The sequence below is a fragment of the Acinonyx jubatus genome, chromosome A1 (genome assembly GCF_027475565.1).
Source record: "Acinonyx jubatus isolate Ajub_Pintada_27869175 chromosome A1, VMU_Ajub_asm_v1.0, whole genome shotgun sequence".
NCBI lineage: Eukaryota > Metazoa > Chordata > Mammalia > Carnivora > Felidae > Acinonyx > Acinonyx jubatus.
In genome coordinates, this window is record NC_069380.1 from 8602908 (window position 1) to 8616803 (window position 13896).

A 13896-nucleotide genomic window follows, 5' to 3' on the forward strand; every position below is an offset into this window, starting at 1 on the left:
CTCTAGCTCTGCCCCTTGGCGTTTCTGTCTGGGCATGTGTTTGGGGTGTGAGTGCCCCCCCCCCCACCGGAAGGTATATGAGGGCTGGACCATGCTTGTCCTGGGACCCCTGCCTAGTGTAGAGCCTGGAAGGCTTAGTCTACTTCCTTTTGACAAAGAAATAGCCTTGCTGAAATCGTAAGAGAGCGGGTTTCCTTTAGCTCTTTGACGCACAAAATGAAACATACACCTGGGTTAAAATATGCAGGAGGTGGGAAATAAAACATTCAGTTGGTACTTTAATAATTAAACTCAATTTTGCCACCAGGTGATAACTGCTGCTAAATCAATCAAATATGCATCAAGTAGGCAATCGTGCAGCCAGAACATGATACAACTTGATTGCCTGGAATTGTTAAAAAAAAAAAAAAAATCAGCGAAGAGAGTAGTATGATCATTATCATATGTATAAATATCCAAAACCAATGAAACATGTTACTTAAAGTTTGGCTGTAATGCCCTGATAGTATTAATAATGGCTTTGCTTTTCTTCTACAGCCTTCCTTTTAAGAACCTCATTCTGGTCTGGTTAGTGTCTGTCCCTCATTGCCGTCCTTTCTTCTTTTTAAGATTCAGGTTAACTTCTTGGCATTCCAATGGGTGAAGTAGGGAAAGAGCACATTGGAATGTGGATCAGAAGCCCTAACATCTCATCCTGACCTCAGCCGTAGCCAGAGTCACCCTTTCGAGAAGGTTGAATAGGTACCACCCGTTACTTGGCAGGGGAGCGCCAGGTATCCTAAACATTCACACTTCCTCCTCCCAGTGCCTGCCTTTAGTGCAGCCTCTTCTGGCCTGAATTGCATGTGTCTTCCACTGTCTGTCCTGTAGGACCGGAGTACATCAGATATACACCCGATTTTGTGAGAGTAGATGAGAAGTGTGAAGGGGGTTAGGGAGGGATTAGGTATCATCCTCCTCGTGTGGGAACTTGTACAAGAGTATATCACCTGGAGCACCGACACCACATTGCGATCCCACCAGTGATGTGTGGAAGGTTCCAGTTTCCCCACGTCTCTCCCGACTTGGCTAGTGTCTGTGTTTTTTATTATAGCCACCCTAGTGGGTTTACAGTGGTTTCTTTGGTTTGCGTTTCCCTAGATGTCGGGCATCTTTTCATGTGCTTATTGGCTATTTGTATATGTTCTTCGGAGAAATGTGTACTCAAATTCTGTGTTCATTTTTAATTGAATTATTTGTCTTTTAATTGTTGAGCTATAGATCTTTATTCTGGATCCTAGACCTTTATCAGATAAGTGATTTGAAAATATTTTCTTCAATTCTGTAGGCTGTCTTTCCTCTTTACTCATAGTGTCCTTTGATGCACTAAGGCTTTTATTTTGATGAAATCTTATTATCTATTTTTTTCTTGAGTTACTTGTGCTTTAGATGTTATATCTAAGAAATTATTATCTAGTCCCAAGGTCATTAGGATTTACATCTATGTTTTCTTCTAAAAAATGTATAATTTTAGTGCATACATTAGGTCTTTAATCCATTTAATTTTTTTTAACGTTTATTTATTTTTGAGAGAGACAGAGACAGAGTGTGAGCGGGGGAGGGCAGAGACACAGGAAGACACAGAATCCGAAGCAGGCTCCAGGCTCTGAACTGTCAGCACAGAGCCCGATGTGGAACTTGAATCCATGAACTACCAGATCACAACCTGAGCTGAAGTCGGATGCTGAACCGGCTGAGCCACCCAGGTGCCCTGATCCATTTTAAATTAGGTTTTGCATATGGTGTGAGGTAGGCGTCCAACTCCATGAAGGTTTGATAGACTTGATCCACCAGCTCAAGGATGTAAGCACTGTGGGTAATGAACTCTAGGAGCCGTCCTGGAGGGAGAGGAGAGCAATCACTTTCTTCTAGGATTTAGTGCTGACCAAGCATAGTTGTCCTGGTGGTTTAAAGAGAAAAATACAGTGCAATTAGGTTTATAAATTCAACTGGACCCAGCTCGATCCTGTAACCATGCAGAACATACACCTTGCAAATTCTCACACTCTAATGAAGGCGATCTTACCTTCCAAGCAGGAAGTGGATGATATGATGATTTGGATATCTGCAAAACATGGCCACCATCCAGCAATGAAATAGCAGGCTTTTGTCCTTTAGTTACTGCAATCAGGGGAACACCTGCAGACTTCAGTGGTGATAACATAACAAGTCCAGGGAGTGCCAATGGCATTAAAAAAGGAACGGATTGAGAAGAATAAGCTGGCAACTCACAAAGTTAAGAATGGCATAGGGAGATTCCCTTGATGACGTGTGATTGTTTACGAACAACGTTACCTTTTCTCCCTGCGTCGTACTCCTCACCTGGCATTTATTAGCCCTTGCTCTCCGTGGTCTCCTACATTTCTACATGTCTCCTGAACAGAGGTATTGACAGCCCTACCCGCTAAATGCCGATGTTGCTTCAACTCCAAATATCCCCATAAATTTTGACCCTTAAGGAGTACTGCCACTGATGTGGTATTTGCTTTTTCATGGAACTCTGCCTTCTCTGTATCTCTCTCATCTAACATGCCACCCATGGTAGACTCGGAGCTCAGCGTATGTCTGCTGATCTTGAGTGAAATCTGTGCGCGTTCTTCCTTCGATCTGGTTGCAGTTCAGAAAAAAAGATTTAATTGTATCTGTTGGAAATTCTGACCACTTTTCTTGGAACTTGACAAGTAGATTCTAGAATTGATATGCAAGAGAAAGAGTCAAGAATATTTGGGTCAAGACCCTTGTAAAGTGAACGAGCAAAATCAGAGGTACTTGTCTTGGACCGGTTCAGCGTGCCAGCCTTGTCTCACGCGATGTAAATCAGTGCAGTATTGGGATCGTGAGAGACAAAGAGATCAATGAAACAGAATATAGAGTTCAGAAATGGAGCCTCGTGAGGCAGAGTGGATAGGCGTTCACCAGATGATTTCCCTTTTCTCCTAGGCATAAACGGAGCTTACGTTCCCCAGCCAGTGGGTGGGCCCATGGCAGAAGTGATGCACTCCACTTCTAGGCCTGACCCATAAAATCCTTCCATGAACAATTCATTTTCTCACCAGCTGCGTGTTACTGTCTCTTGAGAGACCCAGCGTAGGGCAAAAGCAGGAGATGGAAGGAGCCCGAGTCCCTGCCTGGAATAGAGCTCCCCAGCACAGCAGATCATCAGGATTACCTGTGTGAGATGATTCACGACTGACAGAGAAACTTCTCTTATGTTAAATGACTGAAATTTGGGGGTTGTTAGCTTAGTCTAACAATCAGGCCTGTATGGAAGCTTGATACTCAACAGCTGGCAGTGAAGGGACTGCCCAATGCACGGGGCTGGGATAACTGGCTGTCTATATAGAAACAGCAGCAACAAATTCCATCCCTACTCCATGCTCCATCCCAGATGAATTGATCTAAAGTTAAAAAAAAAAGTTTTAAGCCATTTAGAAGAATACACAGAAGAACATCTTTATTATCTCACGTGGAGAAAGAAAAGCTAAGATTCATAAGGTACCAATCAAGTGGAGACAGAAAGACGGAGAAAATTTAAAATATATACCAATAAAGGATCAGTATCCAGAATATTAAAAAAAACAACCTCCTCTATGTCATTTAGAAAGGCAAAATAGTAGAAAAATGAGCAGGCATCTTATAGAAGAAAAAACTTGAATAGCTAATAACTATATGAAAAATATGTTCCACCTCCATGCCTGCCCGAGACCTACAAATTAAAACCAATGTCATCAACTAATGAAAGTCTGACAGTCACGACCTGTGGTGGGTGTGAATTGCAACAGGCAATTTTGGAAAGCCATTTTGAACATCTAGGAAAGTTGAACGTGCTTATGCCCTGTGTCCTAACAGTTTTTTTTTTTAACGTTTATTTTTTTTGAGACAGAGAGAGACAGAGCATGAATGGGGGAGGGTCAAAGAGAGGGAGACACAGAATCTGAAACAGGCTCCAGGCTCTGAGCTGTCAGCACAGAGCCCGACGCGGGGCTCGAATTCACAGACCGCGAGATCATGACCTGAGCCGAAGTCGGCTGCTTAACTGACTGAGCCACCCAGGCGCCCCCCTAACAGTTTCAGTCATGATGGAACCAGCGATAGTCGGTATCTCTTAAGCGTGGTGTTCCTTTCTGTTCTTATTCTCACCGTTTCCTGGGTCTCAAGTCGCTCAACATATGTCTTAAGGACAATCATACTGGATCTCTTTAGTCTTACATGCTGCTGTTGCTGTCAGATTTATTTCAGTCCTTTGCTTCCTTCTCACAGTGAGCAGCCCATCTGATAGCAATCTCTGGATACTTGGCCAAGTCCTATGAAAAACTGATTGGCTGTAAGGACCGGCCGCTGAGTTGAAAACTAACCTGTGTGTGTTCATAACTGACACAGGAGGGTTCAGTATGCACAGACACCATTCTGTTTTCTTGTGCCCACTCTTGGCATTAACGTTTACAAATTCATTTTCGTTAGCTCTCTCACTTCCCACAATAGCCCTATGAGGCCCATGCTCAGTATCCCCACTTATAGATGAAGAAACTGAGGTGCAGGGAGGTGGAAGAGGAGGAGATAATATCCACCCCCCTGGTTGTTCTGCTCCCCGGTCTGCACCATTTATCCAGGTGATAACCTCGATGGTTCAGGCCAGATTCGGGCTGGTTGGCAATGAGAGGACTGGATTAGACACATGAACCACTTCCACTGACTGAATCCTTTGGAACATTGTTCTGGCTTACACAGCCGTTTGTTTATTTCCACGTGTTTCCTTCCTCTTAGCAAGCAGTGGTTTAATGTGACCTGCATTGTGAAGCACCCAGAGCATTTATAGAATTCGGCAGTAATTCCCAAATTCTGCGTACTTTTCGCTTACTAAATAATGAGTCTTTAATTACTGGCTGACTTAAGCTGGTTTTCAAAGAGTGATGCTGTTGACTGCCAGCTGTATCCCACAATGGTGGATAAGAATAGTGTTCTATTTTATTTTGTTTTACTTTCTTTTCTTTTTTTTTTTTCGTTAATTCAAGACCTCACTCAGAGGAGAGTACATCACCCACGTAGCTTCCTTGACGCTTTGTTCTTCAAACAGATGAATTACTTCCCAGCCTAGAAGGCCACCGAATCTCTAAGTTGACATGTTCTCTGAATAATAAATTTCACATAAGAGGATGATGCCAGGTGTAAGAGGGTTTGATGAAAGGACATTTGAACTTTACCAAAGATACAAAATATTTCCCTTCTTAAGAAACGTTAATGAGGAAAAGACCCTGTGAAACTCTTTATGTTCAATTCGGCTTCCAGTACACGTTTTAGTGATAGATTATTCGGGCAGTACGTCAGCAGTAGGCTAAACAGTAGATGACTCCAGGTGAAATATATCCAGTGGCTGAGCCCCCTCCTTCCATCTGAAATGTCCTACAAACCTCCAGACATCCTTTCTACAATTGGACTGGTGAGCTCATCGTATGGTTCAGAAGCTAAGACTTCTTGTCTTGTAGGTGTGTGGCATCCCTTTTCCTGATGAAGTTTCTGGATTAATCATATGCTTCCTTTTCTATCTGATATTCAGGATACAGTGCAGATCCTTTTGGTGAAGTTTCGATGCATTTGTTGTTTGCATAGATCAAAAGCATTCTCCTAGCCCTGTTTAGAACTATTTAAAACCTTGTGCCGACCTTAAAAGAGCTATAGGACGTAGGTTTTGTGCTGGGAAATAGCACATTCTTTATCTTTCCTTCTCGGATACACTTTTCTTTAGAAACAAAGCAAATCTCACGAATTTTAAAGAGACGTTCGGGTCTTCAGAGGGAGGAAAGCAGCAATCTCTTACCCTAAGTGGGTGAATACAATTCCTGGGTGTTTCGAACACTGAAACCATTTGAATAATGTTATCATTTTTATGCAGACCCTATCTAAATAGAATGTTATGCCTATCCTTTTAAAATGATGAAAACAAAAAATTTACTCTTCTGCTAAAATTCTGTATACTTCTTCCAGCTGTCATTGCATATTTTCCATGGTAGATGGTCACGTTTCTAACCGGATAGCTTAATTCCAAATGAGCTATAGTTCCAGTACATTCAGGCTCTGTTTCGTGGATTAGGGCTCACAGCTATACTCAGAGGCGTATTTAAAGGACTGATGCTTTCACAAGGATTGGATGGTGTTGTCATTGTCTTTAAGAGATTACAAATGCATAAACCATAGCAGTTTGGGGGAAGATCTAGAAGAAAACGTGGGGCCACAACCACCTTGCGTATTTAAACCTGACACATGTCCCAATATGCCATATGCTCACAATGTCAGAGCAGTCATTCATAAACAAACTGTCCCGTAGACACAGAGTGTCTGTATTTCTGTGTTGGATGGCAAACTGAAATGACCAATAAGCGTCTTCTGCCTTTGCCGTCAACTAGGCTCTAATTCAGGGGCTTCGTATTTCGATGAGGCCTCAGCTTTCCAGAAAAAAAAGAAAAAAGCTTTGTGGATTTTGAGGAGATTCTCTGTGCCCATGGTCCTCACCCCTCTGTCTTCACCCCAAGCCTCTTGTTCCGAAGGTAAAATAACTTGGGTAACAGGGAGTTCTGCACAAGCTCCTTGGACCAGCCGTGCATGTACGGGTCTGATTCTCACCTCTCCTGGGTCACTCACACTGGTTTTATCCTCTGTGAGTCACTAAATAAACGTGTGTCGTATGTACATTATACAATTATACATCCACATAAGCAAATCGTGTGTGTCTGCGCACAGGTGTAAAATCTTCAAAGGCTGCCCTTGTCTTTTATGGAGTCCTTTGCACAGAGCATTGGAATGACAGGCTTTTCTCGGAGCCTAAAGGGAGCTCTTTTCCACATCTGGTCCCAGAGAAAGGCTTTTCAAGGCCACTCACGAAGAGTCAGGTCAAATTCTAAAGCAGATGACGGAGTTACGATTGGTTGGCAATTGCAAATGGCAAGGAGGGCCCAATCCATTTTTCATGAAGTTATAATTAACATCCTGTCTGCCTCCCACAGGGTCAACCTTTGGGAATGAAGACCAGCCAGCTCCGAAGGCGGCTCTGCCTTCCAAAGACGCACCCAAGGGGGCCAGCCGGGCGACCCCACCAGCGTCCTCCAGTGTGACAACACCCCGCCGGAGTTTGCTTCCAGCGCCCAAATCCACATCTATACCCACTGGTAAGACTGTGTGCCTCGGAGAAGCTCTACAGTGGAGTGCCTTTTCTGCCTTAAAAAGTCTTTTCAGACTCCCCATGTACATCAGTTATTTAGATGGGATGACAGATGAGTTTCAAATGGCATTTAAAATTAATAATAGCAACAATACCACTATTTTCAAGGTACTTTCATGCATTCCTGTGTTTAAATTCTCACAGCTTCCTCTCACTCCTCCCCAGACTCTTAACCCATTGAATCACACAGTTTTGTTTGGGGGAAAAAAAACCAAAACAACAACAAAAAACAAGAATCAAGCTATTTTAAGCCGATTGGCATTTGGCTCTGGAGGCCCATAGGACCAAACTTCTGACTGCTCCTCTGGGAGTGAGTCATGGAACCCTACGGGAGCCGCTGCCTCTAGAAGGATCTGAGAGCTCCCTTCCCCTCTGGCTCCAGGCTCATGCCACCAAAGCTGGAATCCAAACGAATATACCGCCCCCCACCCCCACCACCCGCAAACTTTTTTTTGGAAGATAACTGAGAAAATGTGAACATAGTACTGATATTTTAAGCGTGATGTGGCCGTTGTGATTATATTTTTATAAGAGTCTTATTTTAGCCATTCACACGTGAAATGATATGCTGTCTGGGATTTGCTGCAAAGACACTTGAGATGATGGCAGGTGGAGTCAGTTTACCGGTGATGAAACAACACTGACCACAGATCGCTCGTTGTTGAAGTTGGTCAATAGAATAGATTCCACTAACTAGACTGCTCTCTCTACTCTAGCATATACATAAAGTGTTGCATAATAATATGGTAAACTGTGTCAACAGAGTGGCTGCTTTAGTTGAAGGAAGGTTAAATGGAAATCAGGTATGTCAGGTGTGGTAACAACCCAATCTCACGTGGTTGTACCAATCTCATGGTAGGCCCATGAGAATTTCATTATCGGGCTAGCTGGGTGGCTCAGTTGGTTAAGCGTCTGACTCTTGATTTCAGCTCAGTTCGTGATCTCATCATTCATGGGATCGAGCCCTGCCTCTGGCTCTGCCCTGACAGCATAGAGCCTCCTTGGGATTCTCTCTCTCCCTCTCTCTGTGCCGCTACCCTGCTCATGTGCTCGCTCCCTCTCTCTCAAAATAAATACATAAAAGTTTTTTAAATTTTCATTATTTTTTCAAATAGTTCGGCTACATAAGAGATTTCTGAAAGCCATGTGATCTTGATAACAGGAATTCTCTTCCACTTTGCATTACTTCATAAAACATTCTAATGTACTGAATCTAATTTGGTCCTTGCAGAAACTCTGAGAGGAAGGCAGAAAGCTTTCTTTTACAAAAGAGAGAAGGACAGACCACAACTCATCTGAAACACTTGTCCAAGGTCATCTGATGGCATCAGGAAATAAACACATGTTGTGTATGTTTCCAGTGCCTTTTCCATAATATTATCAGTATCAGATGGGGGCTATCAAAATTCTGTCATCCACAGTGTGTCTATTATAACATCAAGTTTCGTGTTACCACGAAGGTAGCAGTAAGAGAATGGCACCAAGGACTTCTTGCCTCAGGCTACGTCCTCCTTGAGATGGCCTGGTATAGAGTTCGGGGTGATGCCATGACCACTGTGTTGGCTTCTGTTACTCCTGGCTCGTAGCTCAGCACCCTGATACGCAATCTGCAGGTTTTCCTTAAAATTCCAAATAATGCCTTTAAGAGAAGTAGGAGCCTTTTCATAGAAGCTGAAATCGTGTGTGTGTGTGTGTGTGTGAAAACACTCACCTAGCCCTCCTTGAGTGGAGACGTGTGTGTGATTTTCTCCAGAGGCAAAATTTAAGTCTGTACTTTTTTGGTTCCTTCTTATGATGAGCCATCACTTTCTTTGTCAAAAATTCAAGTATACCTTCTTTCAAGCTGACCTACGAGGCATCCAGTGGATTTACTGGACTTGCTCTTCTAAGTTAAAAACATGATGATGATAATTGCTTTCTTCCTTATTCCAGACCAACATACGTTGTATTGTTGCTCTTCCTCGACCAGTTCAGTTACTGGGTTCCTGAGTATCTGTGCTGGGGATAGAATAGTCTGGAGATAGAAAGATGAGTGAGACACAGTTCCTGTCCCAAAAAGGTTCACAGGCTGGTGGTAGAGAAGCACAAAAAAATAGTTGCAGAAACATTGTTAAGTGTTATAATGAACTATTATTATACAGTCTAATGTTGATCATCTTGCTTGGACTCAGCCCAGCCAACCTCATGGAGCAGTTTATGTTGTAGTGCTAGCTGGTCTAAGGTATGTTCTGTCATAGGATGTCTGGGGGGCTCAGTTGGTTGAGCGTGCAACTCTTGATTTCAGCTCAGGTCATGATCCTAAGGTCATGGGATTGAGCTCCATGTTGAGCCCCACACAGAGTGTGGAACCTGCTTAAGATTCTCTCTCTCTCTCTCTCTCTCTCTCTCTCTCTCTCTCTCTCTCTCTCCTCCCTCCCCCTCTGTCCCCCTCTGACCCTCTCTCCAGCTCGTGCCCCCCCCCAGCTAAAATTAAAAAGGAAGGGAAAAGAAAGATATGTTCTTTCCTTTCCCCATCCATCCCATCCATCAAGAGAATAAGATCAGTGAGGGAGAAGCCATATTTGCTTTGTTGCCTAGCTAGGGTAAGGAGACCACACACATTGCTTAAAATCCCAGAGAAAATGGAATTGAGATGTCAGGGAAAGGTATGGATTGGGAAAATGAAGCCAAAAGCTCATTTTAAAGATGTCAGGACTTTGTCTTCCAAGTTTTATCTAATTCTAACACCTAAAGCTTTCTTGCATTTCAAAGTTATTGCTAAAAGGTGAATTTTATCACTGCACGTTAGCTTTGCATTTATCCCATGGGTTGGAATTTCTAAGTTAAATAAAATCTAGTTTCAGAAATAAAATCAGCTTTCACATTGCCTTGTGTCATCAAAGCTTCTTAAAAATGAGAAGGTAGGCATGCAGATTACCACTAAATCCCAAATCATTGGATTTCTTGGGACTGTAAGGTGTCTGGGTATGTGTCTGGGTATGTTAATTACTTAGATAATGCCAACCCTTGTTTTTTTTAACCCGTGTTGTTGGGAACATTTCTGAACTGCAATGCTCTGCTTCGTTCCCTTGGCGATTCCAGGCTAATGATGGCAGAGCTCTTGTATCTTTGGGTCATCTGCTCAATTACTGTCATCCGTAATTGCAGATGCAACACGTTTCCCAACAGAAATACCCTGGGAGTGCTTGGGCTGTTGCCTTTAACCTAGATTTCATCCTGGTTCATTCATTCAGGAAACATCTAAGTACTTATTTTCAGCCATAGGGTGACTTGGATTCAAGGATAATTAGAAAAGTTCTTGCTTTTAAGAAGCTTACACTATGGTACACCGAGTTATAAACCAATAAATGGAGTGAGTGCAAGAGATCTATAGTCTTAACAGCTGGATTCTAGTTAATTCTAGCAGACCAAACATTCAGAGTAAAGTGGATTAAGAAAAAATGACCTGAAAAAGTTTAAATTAAATATGATAGGTTTTTATTATTTATTTAATCACTTTCCCTTTGTTGTTTATTTAATCATTTTCTAACTTATTTATTATTTAGTTGCTTTCTGACTTCAGAAAAGATCCAAAGGAGCATGCAGTAAAGTAAAGCATGCACAAAATAACACAGTTGCAAAGATAAAATTCCAATAAAAACAGGAAAATCCTGATTAAACTAGGCTCAGTTTCCTGGCTCAAGAGCAAAAGAAGAAATACAATCAGAGTTTGGAAAAAGAGCATGTCATTTCTTCAGAAGAGAGAAACTTATTTCCTAGCGCACACTTTTAAGATTTAATTCTGTGGATTAAAAAATACATTCGTTGAACAACATAGTGGACAACAACTTTGTTGTAAACCTATCTATTGTGATAATAAAATAATTAGAAAAGAGTTTAAAATTTTGGAATAGGGAGGGGCGCCTGGGTGGCTCAGTGGGTTAAGCGTCCAACTTCGGCTCAGGTCACGATCTCATGGTTCATGGGTTCGAGCTCCATGACGGGCTCTGTGCTGACAGCTCGGAGCCTGGAGCCCGCTTCGGATCCTGTGTCTCCCTCTCTCTGCCCCTCCCCTGCTTGCAGTCTCTCTCTCTCTCAAAAATAAACATTAAAAAAATTTAAAAAAGATTTTGGAATAGGGAAGGCTTTTCTAAACATGATATGAAACCTTGAAATGCTTAAAAACTGATAAAAATAGCTATGTAAAAATTTATAATTTTCCACAGTGAAAGACATAGAATTAAGGAGATAGACTGAATGAAAATGCGGCAACAAAGCGTTCAATGAAAATAAATAGGAAAGATACAACTTAATTGGAAAAACAGAAGAGATGAATGGGTAATTCATACAGAAGTACAAAATAGTCAATGGTCATAAACATAGGAAAAGATGTTCAAATGCACTAATAACTAAATACATTTAGCTTTTTAAATGAGATACCATCTTTTTCATTCAGATTAGAAAAAATTAAAAGGTTTATCATAGCCGGCATTAGTGAGAACACTGCAAACGAACACTACAGTGTTCGTTAACAGGAATATAAATCTGCCCAAGCTTGTAGAGGACAATTGGTCACCTACAAAAATTTAAGCGTATATAATGTGTAATCCAGGGTTTCTCCTTCTGGGAATCTCTCTTACAAAAATTCTTGCTTAGACAGCAATGACATCCAAGTACAACTTTTTTGGCAACAATGATTATAATATTAAAAAATTGGAAACAATCTAAATATGCATCAATATGGAGATATTTAAATAAGCTATGATACATCTATTCACTAGACTGCTGTTTAGTCTTTCAAAAAGAATGATGCGGGCACCTGGGTGGCTCAGTCAGTTAAGCATCTGACTTCAGCTCAGGTCATGATCTCGCAGTTCGTGGGTTCGAGCCCCGCGTCGGGCTGTGTGCTGATAGCTCGGAGCCTGGAGCCTGCTTCCGATTCTGTGTCTGTCTCTCTCTCTGCCCCTCCCCTGCTCACACATACACACACACACACACACACACACACACACACACACACACACACTATCTCTCTCTCTCTCTCTCTCTCTCTCTCTCAAGAATAAGTAAACGTTAAAAAAATTTTTTTAAATAATGATCATTACCTCATAGATCTCGGTGTGGCAACAACAGAAAGTTCTAGTGTTTAGTGCTAAACAAACACTAGTTAGTTAAAAGATATATACTGAACATCCTGTCCATGGCTGTTGCCAAGAATTTTAGAAGCTTAGCCTTGGTCTTTCAATAGTCCTTTTTCTCAAAATTTTCATGAAAAGTTTTTCTGCTGTTCATGTCAAATACAAAATCTCAATGGTGCCTTGATCCCTGTAATTCTACGTGAATTTCAGCTTTACCCGTTGCCTCTTCATACTTGTTTGCAGTTGTTGTAGCAAATAGGAAAATATTTTCAGTTGAAAATATTGATCTGAAGATAGATTACTTCTGGGTCAATATGCCCTCTGATTCTGTCATGTTGACGTGATGGATTATAGAAAATACAATTACTTTATTCACCCTATGGTATGGAAGGATTTCCTACGGTTATATAGAAAATGAACAGTTGGTAACTTGTCAGAGGGGAAAAAAAAAAAAAACCTCTGGGAATAGTAAGGCTGTCACTCCACTTGTATTATAAAAATTGTTTGACTAATTTAAAAGTAGATTCTTATTTCTGAATTAAATTCCACAAATGTCGGTATTTCTGAGCATAGTGTAATTTAAAAGTACAAGTATCTGGTCAACATTATTAAAGCGTGTCTACCGAGCCCTTCGGCATGTACAATGAGCTGCTGAAACAGATACTCCCACCTTCCCTCCGGTCCGGCCAAACACCATCGCCCTTTTCTGAGCACACCTTAAATGAAGAAAGTTGAGGAAGAGCTTGCCGAAATAAAATATTCTGCTTCCGGAAAAGACAGGGCAGGTAAAAGGATTGCTTTAAGTGCTATTGGAATCTTGGCTCTAGATGATTTGGGGGGTTGTTGTTACTGTAGCCTGTAATATATACCCTTTTAACCTAAATAGCTCCAAGATCGTGTTGTTTTCTAATCACAAGAGTCATGGCATCCCACACTGTGGACTCACGTGTGTTCACAAACCTCCGGGAGTGGCACCTGAAGGAGACAAGTTGGAAGCAATCAGGCTATGCTGGGCTCTTCAGTATGGAAGGTGTTATTGCTTTGTGTCGACTGCATTCTCTTGAGGCTGAGTCTCCGTTGCAATCCCTTATTTGTCACCGTGAAGCCAACAGGGGAACCAGCAATAGGTGGGGGACAGGGGAGCCGATAGTAGGGTAGAAGCGTTTAGAAAGAATCTCTGTTGGAGAAAGATAAAAGCAGTAACTTGGAGACCATTCCTTTGCGTGAGGTCACGGAGACAGGGAAATAGCACGGGGATGATGTATGGAATGTCTGGAAGGAGGATCTGTCCACTTCATCATTCTAAAAGTCGTGTTCCTGGGTGTCCCAGAAGGCCTGTTTGCTGTTCTTTCTGGCCACCAGTGGGGAGGTTCCTAGCGCCTCCCAGCAGCCAGGAAGTGCTGTGATTCACCAGCTGTGACACCAGAGTCAACCCTTAGTTGTCCTGGGGAGTGAGGACGGGTGGAATTTGATTGCGTGAGCATCAGCTGTTTCAGCAAATGTTGACTGAGCCCCTTCTTTGAGTTG

General features: G+C 42.1%; 1 protein-coding gene across 2 annotated transcripts in view; it reads left to right on the plus strand.

Moving 5' to 3' along the window:
* The window catches only part of MTUS2 (microtubule associated scaffold protein 2), a 563429-nt gene that overhangs the window by 382352 nt on the left and 167181 nt on the right, over positions 1-13896 (plus strand). For both annotated transcript variants that reach the window (XM_027064621.2, XM_053212281.1), the window contains exon 5: positions 7038-7199. In XM_027064621.2, coding sequence (XP_026920422.2) covers positions 7038-7199 — 162 coding nt within the window. The remainder of the gene's footprint in view (positions 1-7037; positions 7200-13896) is intronic.